The sequence below is a fragment of the Artemia franciscana genome, chromosome 21, assembly GCF_032884065.1.
Source record: "Artemia franciscana chromosome 21, ASM3288406v1, whole genome shotgun sequence".
NCBI classification, from domain to species: Eukaryota; Metazoa; Arthropoda; class Branchiopoda; order Anostraca; family Artemiidae; genus Artemia; species Artemia franciscana.
Window position 1 is genome coordinate 3,152,948 of NC_088883.1, and position 25,260 is coordinate 3,178,207.

The following is a 25,260-nucleotide window of genomic DNA, read 5'->3' on the forward strand; positions in this document are numbered from 1 at the left end:
TCGAACCAACACTCTAAGAAAGAACTCTAAAAAAGTTCTCGACCCAACACAACCAGAACTCTAAAAAAGAGTAACTGCAAAACAAAACGAGGTGCCCTATAAATTACGAATTTTTTTTCGATCGAAGGTTTATCAAAGCAGCCTATTATACCCCCCCCCCTCAAAAAATCCCGGATCCACCCCTGACTCTGCTACCTGATATCTGTTTGAAGACTGCAAAACAAAAGAGAGCTGTTTATTTTTTCTTCTTTTTTTAATAGGTGATGTATTTCTGCTGAAGTATCTCTTCTTACGAGATTAGAAGTTAAAGAACTGAAAGTAAGAAACAACATAAAAGCTCAAAACGAACAAAAATTATTCGACATAAAGGGATTTTCCCCCACCACAATACCTTGCTCTCTATGCGAAACTTTGAATTATTTTTCCAATTTTTTAAGAATGGCTCCTGAAACACAGGTACCATTTAATCAAGATTATTAAAAGCGCTAAAAGCATTAACGTAAAGAGCAAACTATTGAGGAAGGGGACAATCTTACTATACATAATATTGTGTTTCTATTTTGAGTTTTAATGTTGCTAATAACTTTCAGTTAAACTTTCAGTTTTTAGTTTTAATGTTTCTGATAACTTTCAGTTAATAAGACTTAATAAGTCTTAATCAGTTAACAAGCCTTAATTAGTTAATAAGACTTCTATTATTACAAGTACGGCCAAGGGCATGAAGGTGAAATTTGAAGGGAATTTCGAGGAGGTAAAGTGAACGAAATTTCAACACACCGTTACATGCATGCTGTCAAAAGGGCGTTATGAACTCAATGACATCTTAGGAACCTTCAAAAGACCGGAACATAATTTCCACTTTACTGCAAACAAAATACATTTAAAATGCTTTCACTTGGTTAACTTTAATAAGTGAAAAATTATTAAGACTTACGTATATTATATATTATTATATATAATACTTGTTATAAATTTATACGAAAGTGAAAATCCTCGTCCATTCGTGCAATTGATCAAAAGCTACAAACTGGATAAAATTTGCTGAAAGAAGGGGGAAAGCATCAAGAAATTACAGATTTTAATGAAAATTACACCGAGAGTTTTGGCAAATCAGAGAGTCAATATTATTAATTGACTCTCACCCTAATAGATGATGTTCAATTCTACAGAAGCAGCAAAGGGCAACAAGAAAACCAGAAAGCAACACGTAAACCAAGAAACATTTTTAGAACTATAAAAGACAGTCATACCGACAAGCATGGTTCCAAGTTTATTGGAGCCAATAATTTATTGGGTCCTCTGCTGCATTACTCTCTCCCATTCTGAGACAATTTTTTGTCTGCAAGTCACAATTATTACAAATACGGGTGACTTAATTAAAAAAATTGAATTTAAAGCCATAAACTTTGCAAAAACTTATATAGCTAAAACTAATATTAAAATAATTCCACCATCCCCTCACATAATTCCTTGCTAGATCTACAAAATCCAAATTCGTAAATCAACTCTGAACTTGCAACATTGCTGGCTGATGTTTTACAAACAAGTTCCCAATTTTTTCATAAAATTCCAAAAATAATGTTTACCATCTTTGCAGCTACCAGGAAAAGCTAATTATTGATATGTGAAACACATTCGTTTGACCCCATTTTTGGTCATTAAAAGGTCTTAAATCTTTGATGACAAAATCCTAACACGCCTTTTTTTACTCTCTTTTAATGATCATTTTATTTTTGCAGAGTTAAAGGGTATGCAGCAAGACACTCCTAGATCTCCAAAATCTAGTTCTCTAAAAAGAAACTAGAAATAACCATTAAAACACATCAAATTTTGCAACTATTAACACTTATTCGTCAATCAGAGGCTATCGCCAATATAAAAGCACTGTATATACAAATTCAATGTCTTCAAAAAGGAAAAGCAATCAAATTCAAATTATGTATTTTTTTTTAGCAAAAAAGACGAAATCTTACAAATTACAAAAACCATAACAATTTACTCCTCTGTCAAACTTAAAACTGAATGCATTGCTTCAACTATTGATTATTCATTAATTATGTTTGATGTATAGGGCTAATTTATTTATTTTATAATTCTCTTAATTTAGCAGCATAAATTAAAGAGTGCAAAAATGCGCTACTTCTAATTCTAATAAAAAAAAAAAGAATGACGAATTGCAGGATTGGGATTTTGAGCAAGATCGCCTTTCCAACTGATTTAATCTCTTTATCAGGGTCCCTTACATAATACCTGCCTCTAGGAGTAGCAAGTGTTGAGTATATAATAAGCTCTATGAATACGAAATAATAAAGTTTTACTTAAACAAGCTTTTTAATTTTTATTAAGATAAAGATAAAATAAAATGTCAATTTTTTTGTTGACTCAGGAAGCGGTTCCTTGGCTGAGGAGCAGAGGCCATAGAAGAGGCAGAACTGTTTGGATGAGCAGTAAATTCGTTCAGTGAGGGATGAGAAAAAAAGATAATAGATTTAAGATGTTGAGGGTTCGATTTCTTTATAAATGTGAAACGGATAAAGAACATAAATAACAATTTTCAGAGAATTAAATTAACTTACGGTTGGGAACCCTTGATTTTTATTTTAACTTTACAATTACAAGAAGCCTGGTCTGTTGCAACGCCTTTCTCTGTGAAAATAAAAGCTATCACACAAAAAGACGGCAACAGGATCCAGACTTCCACAGAATTCATTCGAATTACTGCTCAACCATTCTTGCAAAATTCAACCCTAGAAAAAAAAAGGACGTCAATTTACTGGAGATAAAAGATATGTAAAGAATAAAAGAAAAGAAAAAAGAGAACAAAACTAAAATTTTTGATACTGTTTTAGTTTATTTCTAGTCTAAGATCTCAGAGAAAGTTGCTAAGACGTTGATTTTTAACACCAAATTTCTTTTCAATTCTTATTGATTATTCAGTTTTATGAAATGTCAACGCACAAACATATTGAAAAAAAGGAAAAAAAGAAACTTACATATGGCGTGGGATGCCACAATACTTGACTTTTTCCCCAGTTTTCTTTTCCCAAAAATATAATTGATTTTTCTGCTTTTCCAAATAACTGCTACTACAACATTGTCAGCATTGTCATAACTTGGCTTTTTACCAATTGATCTTACCCTTTAAGTATTTTCAGAACGATCTAATTTAATACCCAAATCCATTCTTGAGATATACCCTTTTGACAATATGCATGCACATAGTGTGTTTTGATTTAGTTCAAATTTCCCCTTGATATTCTGTCAAATTTTCATCCTCATACGTGTAGCCTTAATTGTACTGGTATCAAACTAGTAGGGGTATTAGTAGGAACAGTAAATAACAGATATACTGTATTATTATTAGTAGGAGTAGTAGTAGCAGCAATACTATATTATTAGCAGTAGTAACAGTATTAATAGCATTAGCAGCAGGTAAATTTTGTCTTTTGGTCAACTGAACATCCCACTCATGATACCCCTGAAGTTTCCTCTCGATGTGATAAGCCCTTCCAAAAATATTGCTAATACACCCATATCAGCAATTTGTATACACATAGTATGTTTTGATTTAGTTCCAACTTTCCCCTCACCGTTTCCTCAGATATTTTCTCCATATTCTCAGCCTTAGTAGTAGTCACAACAGATGTAGTAGTTTTAGTAATATTAGCGGTAGCAGTAGAAGCAGCATGAGTTGTAGCAGTAGTAGCATGCAAATATAGCCTTTTCAGTCAATTAATCATCTCCCTTATTATTTCCTGAAAGTTCCAAATCAATATACTCAGTCATTCCTAAGTTACACCTTTTTGATAACTCATATACAAATAAGATGTTTTGACTTAGTTCAACAATTCCCTCAACAGTCAATGAAAGACTCATCCTATTTTGGGAAGTAGAAGTCAAACATGCATACCTTTACTCAATAACACAGACTAATGTAAACAATGAGCAAATAACCAAGCTTATACCCTTTTCCCTGACACCTCAAGGGAGGGGGGGGACATCCAAGGTGCATAATTTCTGAACCTTTCAACAATGCTGAAAAAATTCATGTCTTTGGAAGCATCCAAAAGTTATGCAACAAACCATTCCATAACAAGAGCTCATATGGCGCTTGTGACAAGGTCAGAAGAACCAAGAGCTTGTTCCCACTAAGTTTCATTGTGATCTCTCCACTCTAAGGGTTTTCCAAGATTCACGGTTTCCCCTTCCAACTCCCCCCTATGTCACCGGATTCAGTCGGGATTTAAAATAAGAGCTCTGAGACACAATATCCTTCTAAATATGAAATTTTCATTAAGATCCGATAACCTGTTCGTAAGTTAAAAATATCTCATCTTTTTCTAATTTTTCCAAATTAACCGTCATTCCACTCCCTCCAGATGGTCAAATCGGGGAAGCGACTATTTGAAATTTAATCTGCTGGGGTCCCTGATATGCCTGCCAACTTTCAGTGATTGCTATATTGATCACGTATCTACTTGTAAAAAATGAGGTGGTCTAAAATTCGAACCTGAGACCTCTTGTACCCTAAAAAAGATCATACCCCAAGACCATAGGCCATACTTAAGAAGAACAATCATTTGTTTTATTGACAAAGAAAATTCTTCTTAACTATATTGTTCGCTCCCCCCCCCCTGATGGTCGAATCGAGGAAGAAAATATTCCTGATCTAATCTAGTCTGGTCCCTGATATGCCTGTTAACTACACTCTACGTCCCGACCTCTGCGCTCTAAACTTTTTCCAAGATTTCCAGTTTTCCCCTCCAACTCCCCCAATGTCACCAAATCAGGTTGTGATTTAAAATAAGAGCTCTGAGACACGAGGTGTTTATAAATATTAAATATCATCAAGATCCAATCACTCATTCGTAATTTAAAAATACCTCATTTATTCTTATTTTTCCGAATTACCGATTTAGGTGCCCCCCCCCCCAAAGAGAGCGGATCCTGTCCGGTTATGTCAATAATGTGTCTAAAATATGTGCTTATTTTTCCCAAAAAATTTCATCCCAATCTCTCCATTCTAAGTGTTTTCCAAGATTCCCGCCCCCCAGCTTCTCCCATCGACAAGACCCAGTAGGAATTTAAAATACAAGGTCTGAGTTACGAAGTTCTTCTAAATATCAAATTTTATCAAGATTTGATCACTCGTTTATACGATAAAAGTACCTCATTTTTCTAATTTTTCCAAATTACCCCCCCCCCCAATTATTCCAAAGAGAGCGGATCTGTTACAGTTATGTCAATCACGTATTTAGGATTTGTGCTTATTTTTTTCACCAAGTTTCATCTCAATCCCCCAAATAAGCATTTTCCAAGATTTCAGGTTTCTCCCTCCAACTCCTCCCCATGTCACCAGATTCAGTCGGGAGTTAAAATATAAGCTCTGAGACATTGTATCTTTATAAATATCAAATTTCATTAACATCCGATCACCCATTAATAGTTAAAAATACCTCATTTTCTCTAGTTTTTCCAAATTACCCCCCCCCCCCACAGAAGATCGAATCGTGGAAAGGACTATTTGTAATTCAATCTGGTTTGATCCCTGATATGCCTGCCAAATTTCATCATTCTAGCTTACCTGGAAGTACCCAAACTAGCAAAACCAGTACAGACTAATGGAATTTACGATTAATACTAAGTGCCATAAAAATCTTATATGCCTCAGGGCATAGCACAAAGAAAATAACACAACATCCCAGATCTCTGGGGTGTTGTGTTAAACCTAGAGCAATTGTTATCTGTTCTTTGAACTATTTTAAATAAAATAACCATTGCAAAATTTCAATCAAACATGTTTGGTAAAAAGAGGAGTAGATGGGGGGAGGGGGCTAGTTGACTTCCATTACTTTTGACTCTTAAAAGGGAACTAGAACTTCCCATTTCAACCAGATGAGCCACTTCTAAAGTTTACACAGCCATTCCTTCCATAAAAGTCTTAGATGACACAGGGACATAACTTACAACCCTTGCCCCAGGCTCTGGTAGTTTGTATCAACCCTCTAAGTCTTGTTATATGATTTTTGGACTATTTAGAATAAGAGGACTCTTAAATTTCTATTGGCAGTATCTTGAGAAAACATGAAATGTGTGTGTTAGGGTTGGGAGGGGGTAGCTGCACTCTGATTACTTTAACTTTTAAAAGGGGCAATAAAACTTCTGACTACAAACCCAAAGAGTCCCCTCCAAAGCATATACAACTAGCTTTTCTACAAAAATTGTATATGCCCCAAGGACATAACTTAAAACCCTTGCCCTGAGACTAGTGGGGGGGGGCTGTCTTCCTCAGCCCCCCCCCCATGAAAACTGGAAAACATAACGTGACAGGGAGCTGCACAAATTGACTTGATAAAGTCGTTTTCCCAGATTCGACCATCTGGGGGGCTAAAGAGAGAACAAAAATTTGAAAAAATGAGGTATTTATAACTTAAAGAGTGGGTGATCGGATCTTAGTGAATTTTTATATTTAGAAGGATATCGTGACTCAGAGCTCTTATTTTAAATCCCGACCGGCAGTAAGCCTCTGATTTTCCGTTTAAATCAATTTATTGATTCTTAGAATTTTGTTAGAGCTCATACCATATGAGCTCTTGGCTCTTAGCTCTTCTGGCCTCGTCACAAGTGCCATATGAGCTCTTAGCTCTTGTTTATATTTAATCTTACTGTAAACCGAAGATTGTCAGGATCAATACAAAAGACTAGGGTATGTAGGAATGCTGTTACTGGTATTAAAAGAAATATCACCAAAGAGTAAAGTCTACAGTCAACTTAAGCTGAAGTTTATGACAAACACTATATTTGGGTTTTAGCCAAGAACAAGCAAAGAGACTAGTGGGAACATATTACCTTCAGAATCTATTGTCTTCTAATATATATTACCTTCAGAGAAACATCGATAGACACAAGACGAAAAAATAAAGAAAGACAAAAAGCGAGATACAAGTATGAAAGAAGGATAAACGTAAATAGCCAGGTACAGTTATACAGAACGTTAGATATGAAAAGCGATGAAAATATAATAATATTTTGCAACACCATGTAAAACAAAATACTATAGAAAGGAGTTAAGTTTGGAGCAAGTACGCAAGCATGAGGCCCCACAAGGTATCGAATTTATAAAGGCTGGAGTAATTTATGGCTGGAATTTATAAAGGGGAGTAATGCTACTCCCCTTCACTGTAATAACTTCACTATCCCTCTTGTTGATTGTATTCGTTGGCATGGTATCTCTATTACTAATAATCTTTCGAGCTTACGTCAGCGTACTGTTTGTGATATAAGTAAAAAGATTCAGATTGGTTATGCAAAAATTGTTGCAAATAGAGGTAAGTATAATAGACGTGCGCTGGCTAAACTTTATTCTACTTTCTGTGATCATTCTGTCCTTTATGCTTCAGGTCTTTTTCCCCTTCTTAATAATGGTAATTTAAAAAGAATTCGGATAAATTATTTCAAATTTTGCAAATTTCTTCTGTATCTTCCTCCTTGGACAAAAAACCAGACTCTTGTTAAAAAATTCTAAGTTCCTGATATAACTTGGAAGTTGGAGATTCTTCACAGAAAACTCTCTAGTACAGCTTCTGCAAGCCTATCCCCTCACCACCGTCTTATCCGTTTTTTTCGTTGACTATTTGTGTTTATTGTTTTTCTTTTTGTGCTTTTTTTATATTTATTCTTACTCCACCATATTTACTTTATGTATCGTGTGGGTGAAAAAAAAAATTAAAGACGTAGGAAGAAGGGGCAGAAGAAGATAAGAACGAACTTACTTGTTGAGCTGTTATGCGAGAGCAGTAGAAAAAGAAGAAGGCACTTATAGAGGTATTCTGCAAGATCAGTAGAAGTACGAAGAAGGGGTAGAAGGAAATAAGAAGGAAAGTATGCACTTACTTTTTGGGGTCCATTGTAAAATTGGCTACAAAAGAAGCCAAAAGAATCCAAAGAAGCCAAAAGAAGCCAGTTATCTGCAAAATTACATGTAATAAAATTATACCATGTAAAACAGAACATGACGAAAATCTAGATAAGACTCTTAATTAACAGAAAATAAAAATATAAGGACATATACAGGAGCAATCACCCAAGCAAAGCAAGACAACAACCCTGGTACAAAGAGATTATGTGTATTAGGCGACTTCAATGCCCAATTTGATATGAATAGGAATAAATCATAAATGATAACCTAGATTTGGTAAATGTGCAGAAGACAAGGAAAGAGCAACGGTAATAAATACCATATTTTTAGGTACAATAATCCAGTTACAAACAACATGGTACTGATCATAAAATGAGCCAAAGCTAATATCGTACTCAGATGATGATATGAAGAATAGCTTTATTGATTATGTTACTGTAAACCAAAGATTGTCAGGATCAATACAGAAGACTAGGGTATATAAGAATACTGTTACTGGTACTAAAAGTAAATATCACCATCGAGTAAAGTCTACAGTCAACTTAAAGCTGAAATTACTGACGGGCATCTCTGGCAGACAAGTAGTCCCGGTAGTTATGACACTGATAAACACCAAGAAAAATTTGATAGGAGCTTTCCAAGAATAGTTGGTTATGTAACTAAACACCTACGAATTTAACGATTTAGAAGATGGATGGAATAATAATTTTAGGAAGCTGGTCTGCGAAGTCACAGAAGATTAGGAAGAAACGTTAGAAAATGAGTTAGGGATATCACACTTTGGCCTGGCTTGGTATAAGAGAAAAGAAGTTTGTGCAGGAGGTTTCTGAGTGAGGTTAGGTCTCTTGAGAATAAGAGAACGTGGGAGAACTAGAAAATGAATTAATGTATGAATGAAGAGGATGTGAAGTAGAAGCTATGAATAAATAGCTGAAAACCTAAAAGGTGCAGCCAGAATGCATACTAGTAAAATATTGTGTAAGCATGTTAAGATATTGAGAGGAAAAAGTCATTATGGACTTCTCCGATTTTAAGTAACGAAATGGGAGTTAAAGTGTTGAGAGGACTTATGCAGAACATTTTAAGAATAGCATAAGCCTAAATAAAGCTGTATTCAATTATACAGAAAAAAAATTCGAGAATTTGGAAGTGAAGAAAGATTTATTTTGCGAAGAAGAGCTAGAAGGATTGAGAAATTATAAGGTCTCGAATGCTGGAAGCTTGGTAAATGAGTTCTTAAAACATAGTGGCCGCAGAGTTTAATACAAAAAAACACAAGATCATCAACATCTCTTCCAGAGGCATTTGCTTAATCTCTGTAGGCGAATAATTAATTACCATAATTGTAATTATTAAACTAAAACAGTGGCAAATTCAAGGAGGGTCAGGGAATACTGAACCCCACCCCCCAAGAAAAACAGGAAAAGATAAGAAAAAAAACACCAAAAAAAGGGAAAGAGGTATAATACAAAAAATACTTAAACACAAAAAAACTGTGTTTGCCAAGTTATAAATACAAACAAACATAAACCTTATTGTTGGTAGACCAAACTGGGGACCGGGAGGGGCATCAGCTTGTTTCTATTCAATATTGATTTTCCGTTTCAAAGTTACAAAATTTGGTCAAATTTAAAATTTACAGTCTCTAGTCGACAATTCAATTTGTTGTAAGTTATATTTACAATCTAGATTTCCACTAGGTAGAAAATATTTCATTGCAACAGATTGCTAACAAGATTAAAATTTTAAAACATTCACTTAATTTTTGTATTAAATAACAAATTAGTGCTCACAATGCTGTGAGCACTAGTGGTTCTAGAATAATAGCAAGATGGGGTTATATCAATGAAGAAAAGGTTCCTTTTCCCCTTGATAGGACCTCTGATAACAATATTAGATATACTAGAAGGAAAATACATAAAAATAAAGAATTGATTACCAGGTAACCAAAATAAGCTATCCAAAAGATCTTTTTCTTTTTGTCCAAGCGCATGAAAATTTTCTTCAAAAATAGATGGTGCTATTTGATCTACATTAATGGCAGGACTAGTGCAACATAGTAGAAGATTTCCTACATTATTATCCAAATAAGTGGATAAATTCATCGCAGTAGATACATCGGTGCAGTGACAACAATCTAAAAGATAACATTTGGTAATTTTTAATTAGGTAAAGTCTACAGTCAACTTAAAGCTGAAATTTATGACATGCATCTCTGGCAGACAATTAGTCCTGGTAGTTATGACACTGATAAACACCAAGAAAAATTTGGGAGCTTTCCAAGAATAGGTGGTTATTTAACTAAAGACATACGAATTTAACGATTTAGAAGATGGATGGAATAATAATTTTAGGAAGCTGGTCTGCAAAGTCACAGAAGATTAGGAAGGAACGTTAGAAAATGAGTTAGGAATATCACGCTTTGGCTTGGTACAAGAGAGAAGAAGTTTGTGCAAGAGGTTTCTGAGTGATAGGTCTCTCAAGAATAAGAGAACGTGGGAGAAATAGAAAAGGAATTAATGTATGAATGAAGGGGATGTGAAGTAGAAGCTATGAATAAATAGCCAAAAACCTAAAAGGTGCAGCCAGAATGCATACTAGTAAAATATTGTGTAAGCATGTTAAGATATAGAAAGGAACAAGTCATTGTGGACTCCTACGAGTTTATGAAACAAAAGGGAAGTTAAAGTGTTAAGGGGACTTATGCAGAACATTTTAAGAATAGTGTAAGCCTGAATAAAGCTGTATTCAATTACACAAAAAAAATCGAGAGTTTGGAAATGAAGAAAGATTTATTTTGTAAAGAGGAGCTAGAAGGATTGAGAAATTATAAGGTCTCAAATGCTGGAAGCTTGGTAAATGAGTTCTTAAAACATAGCAGCCGCAAAGTTTAATACAAAAAATGCAAGATCATCAACATCTCTTCCAGAGACATTTGCTTAATCTCTGTAGGCGAATAATTAATTACCAAAATTGTAATTATTAAACTAAAACAGTGGCAAATTCAAGGAGGGTCAGGGAATACTGAACCCCACCCCCCAAGAAAAACAGGAAAAGATAAGAAAAAACCCACCAAAAAAAGGGAAAAAGGTATAATACAAAATATATTTAAACACAAAAAAACAGTGTTTGCCACGTTATAAATACGAACAAACATAAACCTTCTATTTGATATTGATTTTCTGTTTCAAGGTTACAAAATTCGGTCAAATTTGAAATTTACAGTCTCTAGTCGATAATTCAATTTGTTGTAAGTTATATTTGCAATCTAGAATTCCACTTTATAGAAAACATTTCATTGCAACAGATTGCTAACAAGATTAAAATTTTAAAATATTCACTTAATTTTTGTAGAAACATCTTTTCTTTATCAGACAATGCTTCCTCTAAGAAAGACAATGAAACTTTCTGGATTTACAACAACATCAAAATATTCTTAACAGTGAAGAAGGTACTACAGAGATTGTAATTTCAAATTTTGTCAAAATTGCTCTTTAAAAAGGTAAAAATGTGCAATTTTGTGTCATTTACCATTACTTTAGCCACCTATTTATAATTTTTTCCTTTTATTTTTTTCTAGACAAGGATTTACAAGGCATTTCACTATCTTTAACCTATCCAGGTAGAATTCTATATAAATAATTAAAAAAGGTTTAAGACTCCCAAGAAAACACCCAAAATATTTCTACATAAGGGAAGAGTCAGACTTTTGGTGTACAGTTGATATTACTTCCAAGAGAGGAACACCAAAAACACATTTAGCAAATATATACTTAGATCATCAACAGAAATATGCTCAGTACCTTTAACGTAACCCTATACAAGGGAGTTTCATTTAACCAAATTTTGTTTAGTACTATAGAATTTCCAACTTGGATGATAAAATTTTAATAAAGGTAGACTGACATATGTAAGGTGTCAAGTGGTATAGGTATCCAAAATATTGCACCAAGTTGGATTCAGGCAGTGAAGGCACACAGCACCTTGCTGTATGTTTATGGCTTAATTGCACCCAGCTTGAATAAAGAATTCAGCCATTTGATGCACTAAGACCTAAAGAAATGCATAATATTCTGACTTAAAATCTTGAAAAATGAGTTTTGATTTAGAAGTGAAGAATAGTAGCATTTAAAAACTACCAGTTTTGGCTATTCATCAGTTTCGGCTAGTTCTTTATCAATTTCTTTTTTTCTCCAATAGCTTCTCCAACAACTCTACAGCTAATTCACGCGTTTTGTGGTCTGTAGAAAACAAAGCATATATAAAGGATATCAAAACAGCACAAATAATTATAGTGATAAGTCAATATCTTTAATAATCAAACAGGTATTTGCAACTTAATTAACTATGTCTTTGGGGATGACTTACTCCCTCACAGTCCCTGGGGGAGGGGCTGCAAGTTACAAACTTTGACCAGTGTTTACATACAGTAATGGTTATTGGGAAGTTACAGACGTTTTCAGTGGGATTTTTTTGGTTTGGGGGCGGGGTTGAAGGGAGGGGGGATATGTGGGAGGATCTTTTTTTGAAGGAATGTCACGGAGGAAGAGAAATTAAAAGAAAAGGGAATGGGATTTTCTACCATTACTATAAAAAAACAATGAAAAAATAAACATGAAAGTTTTTTCAATTGGAAGTAAGGAGTAGCATTAAAACCTAAAACGAACAGAGATTATTATGCATATGAGGGGTTCTGAAAATACTTTAGCACAAAGAGCAAGGTATTTAGGAGGATATAAATACCTTGCTCTTTATGCTAAAGTATTTTCAGTAATTTAAACTATTTATTCTATGGCCTTTCTGATTCAGGGGTTATTCTTAAAGAATTTGGACAAAACTTAAGATTTAGTGTAAAGAACGAGGTATTAACGAGAGGACAAACCCCCTCATATACATAATAAAAATATAAGAATATAAAAGTTTGTTATGTAAGTTAATTCTTAAGTTATGTATATTTTTTACTAATAAAAATGTTTGTTAAAAATTAAAAGTTTTAGTTGCCTTTTTAAATAACCGAAAAATTGGGGGGCAACAGGGCTCCTTCCTCACCCCTTATTTATCAAAATCATCATTTCAAAACTAAGAGAAAGCCATTTAGCCAAAAAAAGAATTAATATGCAAATTTCATTTTAATAATTTGTGTGCAGAGAGGCAAAATCAAACATGCATTGATTCAAAAACATTCAGAAATTAAATAAAAAAATAGTTTTTTTTTAACTGAAAGTAAGGAACAAAATTAAAACTTAAAATGAACAGAAATTACTCAGTATATGAAATGGGTTGTCCCCTCTGCAATCCCTCACTCTTTATGCTAAAGTTTGACTCTTTGCCACAGTTCTACTTTTTAAAACAATTAAAAACTTTAGCATAAAGAGCAGGGGATTGCAGAGGGAACAACCCATTTCATAGACTGAGTACTTTCTGTTCATTTAATTTAAGTAAGTTTTAATGTTGCTCCTTACTTTCAGTTAAAAAAAAACTAGTTTTTTTTATTTAATCTGAATGATGAACGAGCATCAGGGAAAGCTGTTGAACAGTTTAGGCTGACATGCTTGGGATCCTATGTTGAACTGGTGAAGCAGATGAGAAAGCAGGTCAATCATAAAGATAAGACATTACAAGCTCTTGAGTACTTAGACCCAAAAGTTGCAGTGCATGGAACTGTTGAAACAATTAGTCCTTTGACAAGCAGATTTAGCAAACTCCTGGGGAAAAGTCAGATCAAGATAGAGTCTGCTAGACACTCTCAAAAACCAGTGGCTGAACCTGCCAGAATCCATAGAAAAAATGATCCTGAAGTCTGGTGGTGAAGAACAAGTGTCCTCACAATCTTATTTTTGGAAGCTTTAGTTAGATGTGAAGAATCCTGACAGCACTCCCAGATTCTTTGAACTATCAAACTTTATGTTAAACTTATGTACATTACCTCACTCAAGTGCTGGTGCCAAAAGACAGTTATCTCAACTAACAAACATTAAAACTACATGACAAAATCAGTTGGAAGTGAAAACTGTGAATTCCCTTATGCATGTAAAGCAGATGGTTACTTATAGTGCAGTGTCAGTGGCAGATTCTGCAAATATTACTTAACAACTTTTTGAGGTGGTACTGCAAGGCTGACAACAAGGATGAGCAAATAGAGAATGAATCTGAACCTGACCTATTTGACTGACTAATCAGAAAACCAAATAACTGAAATCAGATTGCAGTACCCAAAGTTCTTTTCTCCAAAATGGTTAAACACTAGAATTTTTTTTTCAAAACAAAAGCTGGAGCTTTAAACAGATTTCTTGTACAGGAATTCTGCATAAAAATTTCCCATGTTACTCTCACATTGCAATTTTTTCTCTTTCTTAAAAACTTGACCTTTTCTGAACCCAGGGTGTGGCTGGACCTTTGCATAATGCTTCTGAACTGGAATCCAATTCATCCTGTATATGCTCACTTCGTGTAAGCCTTCATAACATAGAATGCACTGTATGTGAAATCCAGCACAGTCTTTCCCTTATAATGGTCTCTTCATGCTGTCTAGGTTTTTTGGTTTGGTCCATCTTGACCTGTAAAGATAGCAACAGCCTAGCACAAAATATTTTGGATTTGCTTAGAAATTTGTTGTAAACTATTCTGCTTTTGGTGAAAAGGATTGTGATTAAATAAGCCTTTATATTACCTTTTACAGACGCCATTGACCTCTTCTCAGAAGAAAGAGATGGACAGAGAAACAGATTTTCTTTGAAAAACAATAGCTATTCTTGACACCAAAAAACCTTTTTCTTTGGTTTTCTGTGCTTTATATTGGCTAATTTTCTAGGAGAACACTAAAAGCGCCCTTTTTTTTACTGAATTTAAAACTTTGGTCCCAAAAGGTTTTGGCAACCCTGTTAGTGTTAAAACTAGTAGCCTATACCTCTAAACTATATTAACAATGACAAAATTGAAATCAATAAATATATTGGAAGTAGGTATAATGGGCTAGGCCATGATTTGGTAAAATTAAATAGGTTATTTTAATTGAATTTGCAACAAAACAATGTAGGCCTATTTAGAAAGATCATAAACAAAGGCATCAAGTGGTAGGGCCTATATTATCATTATTCTGTTTGTTAGTAAGAAATGTGAACAACTAAGAATATTTCAACAAAGAAATAGTGACAAATTACAGAATGTGGATTACTTTACCAATATTCAGCAAATGTTGGCACTGAGAAAATACAGAAGCCTAGACTAACCTATTCAATTTAAAGAACATATTTTTTTAGGATTAGCCTAGTTGAAATTTAACAATTTTAAAATTAATTATGACATATCAATGCTTGTTGATTAATTAACCCTAAAAATCAACAAAAATTCAAACAGTTAGGTTAAAACCAATGATTTGATCCTAATAGGGACCCAAAACTACATATAAAATTATCAATTTAAGGGTCCATTTAGGGCTTAAAACAAAATGTGCACCTGAAAAGCTTTAAGCTATTTGGTAATAACACAAAAAATGCATGAAATGGTATGCTAATGTAAGAAATAGCCTATTCTTCCCCATTTTTACCAAAAAGCCTTCAGTTTACCATTAGTGAGAACAATGAATTTTGGATCCAGGGTATATATTAGTACATTAATGGGGTGGGGTAGGCCTATGTAGCCTACTCCGTTAATGTAGCATGTAGGTTAACCAGAGAAACATCATATGCCTGAAGCTTTTAATAGCCAAGTTTTCCATTATAACAGGCCAACTACTATGTAAGATAAAAGAGCTATATAGCCTACTTACCTTTTTTTTACTCGTTCTAGGCCAGCCAGAGGGCTGGCTATACCCTCCACTCCCAGTTAATTTGTTGAATTTAAAAAAATGCTTTCGGAAATTTTGATGATGATTATGAGTCTGTCGGTAAACGTCAGAGTTGCCAAATTTTCGGTCCATGGTTATGTCCACTGAGTATCCAAAAATGTCAAACTTAGTCAAATTATGTCTATAGCATGTCCAGAATATGCCCATGTTTAAATATCAAAAACTAGTTTTTTTAAGGCTTGTATTATTGACCAAAAAACACTTAGTAAACTTCTTTCAAAGTGCCCGATTAACATCAAACATAACGAAAATGGACACAATTCCTTTAATTACCTTAAATTACCTTAAATCAAAGCTTGAAGTGAAATAAGAACTTCCGATCCTGTTGAATCACTCCTTGTAATGACAGTTGCATACGTAGTTGATTAGATTCTGGTGGAAGATTCTGGTGCATCCCAGTCAAATCTCCACGGTTTGTCACTCCACTCGGAATCCAGACGGCGTTTGAATACATCTGTTGATTCAGAAGAAACAATGTTCTCCTTGAGGTTGTTCTAGAGGTTCACAATCCGGTTCGAGAAGAAGCTGTATCTTGCTCTAGTCCTTGCATGAAGTTCGCAGATTCGTTTTGGGTGTCCTCGTGTTATGTGAGAAAGTAAATCTCCCGGAGCTCATTTCTTGATTGGTAGAGAGGATTTTAGCGCCTGGATCATATTCCCACGTTTCCGCCTGTAGACTAAAGAGGGGAGTTTGAATTCCCTCAGCCGTTCACTGTAGGGCTTATTTTCCATACCGGAATCAGCTTAGTGGCCCTTCGTTGGATTTGCCAGGATTTGCCAGGATGGTTCCCACCTCCAAACACAATCTTACCAGTCCTTTGTAGAGCTTGGTGATTACATGTCTACTTCTGCTGGTAATGCTGTGTTTAATGATGCCTAGGGCTCTGCTAGCATTGGCTGAGATCTTCTGTGAGTGGGAGCTGAATTTCAACTGGGAGTCTATAACAACTCCAAGGTCTCTCTCCTCCTGAACATGCTCCAGTAAGTGGTGACTCCCAGGGTTTTTGGGCATAAGGCACTTTTGGTTGGGGTTGTTGTGTCCGAGGTGTATGACCTTGCATTTTTCAGCATTGAATTCCAGCAGCCATCTTTTAACCCGGGAGCACATGTGATTGAGATCAGTTTGGAGGGATTGGAGGGCAAATGGGGTGTTGCCAGGATCTATGAGTTTTGAATCGTTCGCTTAAAGAGTGGTTTCGTTTCTGGTGATAAGGGGTAGCTCATTCACAAATACATTAGGTAGGGACAGGGATCACAGAATGCTCAAACACCACAAAATCTCAATATCAGCCAAGAGTCTTGCTGACCATAGCTTCACACAGAGCACAGAACTCAACGTCTATTGTCTTACATTTCAACTCCTAGTATCAAAAGATTTACTGAGAGAAATCTGAGCAAATTCAAGATAAATAAGGACCAATCAACTCAGTTGTTCTGTTCATCTCACAGAGTTAGTCAAAAGGAAAATGGTTGAATAGTCTCGACTGAAAAGCCCGCCACAGCTGAAAAAGAAGAAGAAAAATCCTATGAGCTTAGTAATGCGAGAAATGGAGAATCAAGATAAACTGATTATTTTACCGAAGCTGGATTTTGTGTGATTGAGTTTTAACATGGGAATTAATAAGATGATGTTAACCATAATGGTTTGGATCTTTTTAGTGGCGCTGAAATTTTCAAAGCGATGCGTAACCTTGGAGTAAGATTTTACCGAATGACTCGGTCTTTCAGCGGGTTGGCACTTATAGATAACTGAATAATCTGAAAGACATTTTTGCCCATGTCTGCAAATGTGATGCTACTAGTGCCAAAGTCCCCAATCTCGTTGTTTACTACCCAGCCGATGTACCCTATGTTCCACATTTGACTTACTCTCGCCTTTGAACTAAAAGTAATACCAGTGTGCAAATATTTTAATGTCAGTTCAACTCGGTTACCTGCTTACATTGAGCTTTTTCCTGAGCTTTCATCAGCTGCAGTGTTAAACTCTGTTATCTCTGATGACTTTAGTGTTATAGTAAACAAGTTACCTGCTGAAATGAACCATTCAGCAAGGGAGAAGCAATACTTGATATTTTTTCCGGTAATAAATCAATCACTAGTGTCCAGGCCACTCGTGAAAGATTAGTGGTTAAGCTGGATAAAACCGCCCCCAAAGATTTCAATAATGCCCTACCAAACGTATTGGATACAGCTACAGAAAAAGTCGCCGATTGTAAGTACCTTGGCATTGCTGTCAATGTCGTTCCTGACTTTGATGATTTGCTTTTTAAAGAGCGCCCAGGAATAGAGGAGATTCTGAGGTTCAGGAACTCTCGTACTGTAAAGCAAAGTTTTGTTAATGTTCTATCGCTGGTGCTAGGAATAAGAGATGGCGTGAAAGTTGAGAAAGAAGTTATTCGTATCCACATACTCTTAAGAGTCCTTAGATATTGTAATAAGTGCCGTTCACCCGACCGTTTAATAATGAATTGCCTCAGTCCTGTCCCAAAACATGGTTGTTGTGCCGGCCCACACCCCTCAAGTAAAAAATCACCCTGCCACTGTAATCCCTTACTGTACAAATTGTGGCGGAAACAATGTTTCGTATAGCCTACGATAAAAAAAGTCACTTATATATATATATATATATATATATATATATATATATATATATATATATATATATATATATATATATATATATATATATATATATATTATGTACATATATTATGTACTGGTAAAACCTTACGCTTTTACCTTGTTTTCTTTTGCTATTCTGATGAATTTTCAAAGGTCTGAGAATATAAGGGAGTTGATTGAAAAATTATTCTAAAAAAAAAACGAAAGCATGGTACTTATGCTGAAAGGGGGAGGGGGATTTCAAGATAAATTTTAAGGTATTTTCATTATCGAACTATAAATAAGATGAAATCTTTTTGTGCTGTTTCAAAATATAACCGACGTTTTGCTCAAAAATTAAATGGACCCATTAATATGATACCTTTTTCTCTTATTTTTTTGCAATTTAGTCTTATTTTCTTTTATTCTACGTTTTGGGCATAATATATTAATCTTAAATACATAATAATTGAATGCGTTATAGATTAAAGGGTACATATGCATTATACTGCCAACACTCAATTTTACGCTTTGTGAAACTCGTTAACAAGTCGTTTTTATCTGTCTGTATTAAAAAACAATGAGCTTGCGCTCAGTGAAAAACAAGTGGCGGATGACAGAATAAATTAAAATTATATAGTTATATTAAATTAAAATTATATTAAAATTATATAATTTGGGCTATTTATTTCTACATTAATTTGGGGGCGGTAGCTTAGGTCAGGTTGCACCCCCTCTCTAATGTGCAAATATACAGCCCTAATTTGTATCTAAAGTATTATGATTTCATTGTGTGTTGTTTTTTTTTCATTCGGATTAACCTAATTTCAACTCTTTAGTGTTGGCAATATAATGCATAAGCATCGATAAAGTTGAAATTGATGTTTTTGCCAGGACTCTCGACCATTTAAGAATTTATTGAATTTTGCTTCATTTGATAGGTAAAATAAAGTACTTGCCTTTTTTCGTTGAGAATTTTATTTTGCATATAACCTTTAATCTTCAAAAGTATTCCACTCCTCCTCTCACCGTTATTATTCTGGTGTCCTCCCCGTGCAATATTTTTGGCGGGCATCTACGCTTGATTGAGTGGCTCAACTGTAGTCTAGGATCATCTTACATTCTAAGAAAGTTGTTAAGTAATTAAATGAAATTTTACGCAAAAGATATTCTGCGAAACTGGGGCTATGGACATTTTTTATATACCTAGGCCTACCTCAGCAACTTATAATACTTGAGCAATTATTAACCCAGAATGAAGGCTAACCCAGGGATAGAAACAATAGAATTTAAAGAAATTTGGTAGAATTGGATATGCCATTCAAACCTTTTCCTACGTATAATCTTACCGTAAAAATTGCAGTCTCTTCTCTCTGCCATTCTTTATGAGACTATAAGAATGTTTTCTTGTAAAGTTTCATGTTATTTCTAGTATTGTTATTTTTAAGAACGGTTGGTCTGAAGTTCTTATTCTGCTCAGTGGCGGATCTAGGGAACAGAGGTGGCATTTGGGGGGGGGGGGTCAGGGGTGGGCAAATGCCCACCCCAGATTTTTCAGAAGGCCCAAGCTTCCACCACAAAGGGCCCTTTGCCGGCCATAATAATCCATTATGTTCAACATAAGCCATTCTGTCCAATTGATTTGAAATTACTGCACACCTATTACTTTCACCGACGTATTGTTTACTTAAATAAGAAAGTTTCTCGCTGAGGAGGGCCAGCCTTTAGTCCGGTTGAATTTTCCACTTTCAGTTTAATCACTTAACCTCGTTGACTATGATCTTTGATGTTATAATTAATCTTAAAGGTCAGTGTGGCTGAGTTCGACATTGGGTTACAGAACATTTCCATGCAACACATGGGTGATGAAAATGAGTTTTTACTTAGAATATTCGATCGATGTGCTGCCAAAACTCGCATTTTTTCTTACGTGAAAGTTGGGGGGGGCAAAATGGAGTTCATGTCCACCCCAAGGTTTGGCCCAAATGGCGCCTCTGCTAGGGGGAAGCCCCCTCAGAGGTAGTGGTGCATTTGTGGTTGGGACAGCTTGGTCTGATTGGGTTGGGACGAAAGTTTTTTCTGTAATTGGTTTTAAATATATCAGTTTTTAATAAGTTTTTAATTATTTAAAAATTATCAATTTAAGTTGTGTTTTTTTTGTAAGCTAATGGTGGCCACTTCACTGCCTATTTGCATATAATTAAAGCTTTGGATTGTATGACATATCACTTCCTTTGTTCATCCTAAACATTAAAATAAAGGTCAAACTCTTTAGAACTTTTCAAGGGCCAATGTTTCAAGGTTCAAGGTTCAATCGCGTTTAATTAAAAAAAGGAATTAACTAAACTTAAAGTACACTGCTTTGTGATAAAACTCACGTTGAGACCCGTAAACATAAAAGATTCTTCCCTAACACGCAGTACGGCTCCCACTTCATTCTTCGTCACAACAACACGCCTCCTCATTATATAATTTGTATTTTAAATTTAATCATAGGGTTCCTCCCTCCTTCCCCGGACGTTCATATGGGTATATGCTTAAAAATAAGTATATGAGTCGAAATAATCCTTCAAAGGTCGGAGTAATCATTCAAGAAGAAAAGATTTTCGAAAAATTGTTCATAAAAGAAGGCAAATAATTATGTGTTTATTTTGTTCTCTGGTACTGATTTTTTTCTAAACTGACGGAATCCAGACTGTCAAGACTAGCCATTACAAACGTTCACCGAAATATTGAGGTACACATCAACCGTGTAATAAATAGATATGGAGGGAGTGGAAATAGAGAAATAGACTTTCTTATAAAATTGTGAATTCTATAATTCAAACGAAATATATAAAACTTTAAAAAAGTGGAAAGATATGCTACATAGTTATGAAATTTTAAAATTTTGATTAGTCAATTTATGAGATTTCGGAAAAATTGACATTGTTTGTTAAAATAATATTTTTAAAAAGAAACAGTGATTAGTTAATGCTTTATTGCCTATACTTAAAACCCTCATTTTAAATGTCTTCTATATATTTCTATTTCTAAAAGAACTAGAATTCAATATTTAACATATCTTTTGCGGATATACAAGTTGTATCTTTATTCTCATATCCTATTCTTCATTACTATCATAGTTACTAAGCGATCCCACAAAGTTAGGCGACATGGTAAATGGTTTGACTTATACAAACTTTCAAAAAGAGTGCATGACCCCAAAAGGTGGTTCAAGATATTATTTGACAATAAAAAGCTTTAACTCACTCGCTATAGTCGTCAGAAGTGCAAAGGCAAAAAATTATGCTTACATTGAACTTTTTCCTAAGCTTTCATCAACTGCAGTGGTAAATTCTGTTATATCTGATGATGTTACTGTTATAGTAAACAAGTTACCTGTTGAAGTGAACAATTCAGCAAGGCGTAAGCAATACTTGATAGTCTTTCCGGTCCTGAATCAATCACTAGTGTCCAGGCCACTCGTGACAAATTGGTGGTTAAGCTGGGCGAAACCTTCCCCAAAGTTTTCTGTAATACCCTACTAAACATGCAACAGCAAACAGCAAAAGTCCCCGTTGTAAGTACCTTGGCATTTCTGTCAATATCATTCCTGACTTTGATGATTTGCTTTTTAAATAGCCCCAGGAGTCGAGGAGGCTGTGAGGTTCAGGCACTCTCGTACTGTAAAGCCAAATTTTGCTTATGGTCAATCGCTGGAGCTAGAAATAAAAGATGGCGTGAAAGTCGGGAACTAAATTATTCGTATCCGCATGCTCTTAAGAGTCCTTAGATTTTGTAATAAGTGATGTTCAGCCGACCATTGGATGATAAATTGCCCCAGTTCTGTTTCAAAACGTGGTTATTGTACCGGCCCACACCCCTCAACTAGAAATCACCCTGCCCCTGTAATCCCTTAATGTACAAATTGCGGCGGAAACCATGTTTCGTATAGCCTACGATAAAAAAAAAATCACGTAGTATAACTGTGCCAAAGGACAGTTTTCTAAGATGACACGAATCCCCAAGATCTGTCGCTACTGTCGTATAAGATTAAAGGCATCGCAGATAAGGACATTATTCTTGAAAATTTGATGCTTTATTATGATTTTCTTTTCAAGACATCCTACAACAAAGTAATGCTCATCGGTCATTTATGTCTCAACCTCAACCGAATAAAGGTCGGCCCTTTAGCATTAAAAATAGTTCAGTGGCTAAATAAGTGCTGTTTTTTTCTACTGTAGAGGTTTCAAGCTCCTATCTGCAAAAATGTGGAATTTTGTATTGTTTGTTAGAAGAAAGATCACAGATACGTGTTTTTTTTTCAGGGGTGATTCTGTCGAACAAATGATACAAGAACATTGGAAGAGGACTCATTTGAACGAAAATTAAAACTTCTGGTGCCCTTTTTAAGTAACAAAAAAGGATGGAGGGCAACTAGCCCCCCTGCCCCAACCCGTCTTCTCCAAAATCATCCGATCAAATGTTTGAGATAAAATGAATCCTCCCCTAGCTTCTTGGGATACGTCTATAAGGTATATAATTTGCCCGTTGTTTACGGATAGTATTTGTTATTGGGAAACATTGCACATTTTTCGGAAAGGGGGATTTTCGGCTTGAGGTTGGTTTCCATTGGGATAATTTTCTTTGTGGAAAATTTTTTGATTTCTTATCCTAATTTTTTAAGAACGACTACTGGAACACAAGGATCATTTAATTAGAATAGGAAGCTTTTTAAAAGTGCTAGAAACCTTACCGTGAACAGCGATGTATTGAGGAGGGGGACAACATTTTCATATACGGAATTATTTCTGATGGTTTTGAGTTTTAATGTTGCTCCTTACTTTCAGTAGAAAATTATACAAAGATGTCGGTTGTTAGCCTGAGAGGCCTAAGAAATTGAACATATCACATTTTTCTGAAATGTGTTTGATACTTTTGCAAATAAATGATTATTTATCTGGTGTTTATTCTTTACTATAAAGATTAAACACGGGGATTGAATCTCTAGTAATAGAAGTAAGATTATAAAAGCAGGCCTAGAAAATTAAACAACGGTAGTAAGAAATGTCCAACGAAAGAACTGGAAATCTAAAAACAAAAGATAAAAATCAAATAAGGATCTTGAAATCCAATTTGTTGTTTCGTCAACAAATTGAAAATTCAGTAATATGTGAGAACATCCAACTAGTTTACCGTTCAACAAGTTGAAAAATCAATTCGGATATGAGAATCCAACATTTTTGTTTCTCAACAAATTGGATATTCAATAATGATCATGGAATTCAAATATGATGTCTAATATTCAATGTCAGCTGTGAAAATTCCAATTTTGAAAAACATTACAAATTTTTTTTGTTGAATTTCAAACAATTTTTGTTTTTACAGTGTAACATCCCTGCAAAGCTTATACGTGAATTTGCTTTGTTCCTAGCCCTACCACTCTCGGTCCTTATAAACCAGTGCTTTGAATCTGGGACCTTCCCTAGATCGTGGAAAAAGGCCCACATCCGTGCAATTCCCAAAGTGAACCCACCCGAGTCATGTGATGATTTAAGACCAATCTCCCTAACGCCATGCCTAGCAAAAGTGACAGAATCGTTCATCTTGCGGCAACTACTAGAGCAAGTAAGACAGACTATCGACAAATACCAATATGGCGGACTCCCAAAATGTGGGACGTCTATATACCTAGTCAGAATGTACAATCAGATCCTGAAATGGCTTGAGAAGCAAAGCTGTTTTGACGACCTAGCAGCCATCGACTTTCGCAAAGCTTTTGATCTCCTATCAAACCTAGTGGCATGCCAAAACCTAAAACGAATGGGTGCTAAACGCCAAACGCTAGCCATTGTGCTCGATTTTCTGTCTGAAAGGCAGCAAAAGGTATTTGCTTTATACGAAGAGGACTGTGACTCAGAGTGGAGTAAAATAACTTGTGGTGCCCCGCAAGGGACGAAACTGGCAGGAATAACGTTTCTTGCCATCATCAACTACTTGATGGTAGAACATACCGACAAATACAAATTTGTCGACGATTTGTCGCTCTTATTCCCCTATCGTCTTCATGGCAATGTCCCCACCAAACAATTCCCCGAAATCACTTTCGATCTACTAAGATCACAGTGCTCTGATATGAAAATGACTATTAACTTTGTTAAGTCAAAAATACTTAGACTGAACCCGCTAAAGAGAGACTTCGTCCCCCCTGAAGTTCCTTTCTCTGATGTGAGTGAGGTGAAAGTACTAAGTGTCATTTTCTCACATGATTGCACCTTTACTACCCATATTAATAGTGTGACCCGTAAAGTAAACGCATCTCTGCAAACCCTTTCAAAAATGCGTCGCTTCGGGTGCAACGCCCACAGTCTTCTGCGGGCATACCTGTATTACGTACGCTCCATACTTGAATACGCCTGTCCCGTCTGGGGCCCGTCAGTATTAAGAACCACCTATATAATGCAGGAACTGGAGTCAGTCCAAAAACGGGTAACCAGGATCATCCTGAGTAACATAGACATTTCCTACCACGATGCCCTAGCAACCCTTGAACTCCAAAGTTTGGAACTCCGTTTGGGCGAGCTTATCCTGAGGTTTGGCAAAATGCTGCTATCTAACCCTCCTCACCGTGATATTTTACCACCAGAAGCCTTGACAGTCAGCCTTACGAGACATAAGCTAAAACTGAGTGTGGTGGGTATAAGTAGTAGACAGGTTTAATAGCAAAAGCTTGGCAGCTATCGCTGATTTATGTTTTTTTTACAACATATTCAAAATCAAACTACACTTGTAAATACAAATCAAATTATAAACATTAACTCTTATTGTACATATCGACGAAACCGGAACGAAAGAACTACCGCATCGGTTTGTTCTTGCTTTACCGGGAACTAACTTATCTTGCTTTCTCGTTC

At 35.2% G+C, this 25,260-nt stretch overlaps 1 protein-coding gene across 2 annotated transcripts in view; it reads right to left on the reverse strand.

The window, feature by feature from the left end:
* The window catches only part of LOC136040605 (uncharacterized), a 49,556-nt gene extending 39,506 nt beyond the window's left edge, over positions 1 to 10,050 (reverse strand). The window contains exons 1-3 of one of the 2 annotated variants that reach the window (XM_065724863.1): positions 9,858 to 10,050; positions 7,894 to 7,967; positions 2,313 to 2,747 (exon numbers count right to left, since the gene is read on the reverse strand). In XM_065724863.1, coding sequence (XP_065580935.1) covers positions 2,742 to 2,747; positions 7,894 to 7,967; positions 9,858 to 10,023 — 246 coding nt within the window. In that variant the 5' untranslated portion in view covers positions 10,024 to 10,050 and the 3' untranslated portion in view covers positions 2,313 to 2,741. Of the gene's footprint in view, positions 1 to 2,312; positions 2,748 to 7,893; positions 7,968 to 9,857 lie in introns of those variants that run through there. The other variant, XM_065724862.1, reaches the window with a different exon arrangement.
* Between the last annotated feature and the right edge of the window lie 15,210 nt (positions 10,051 to 25,260).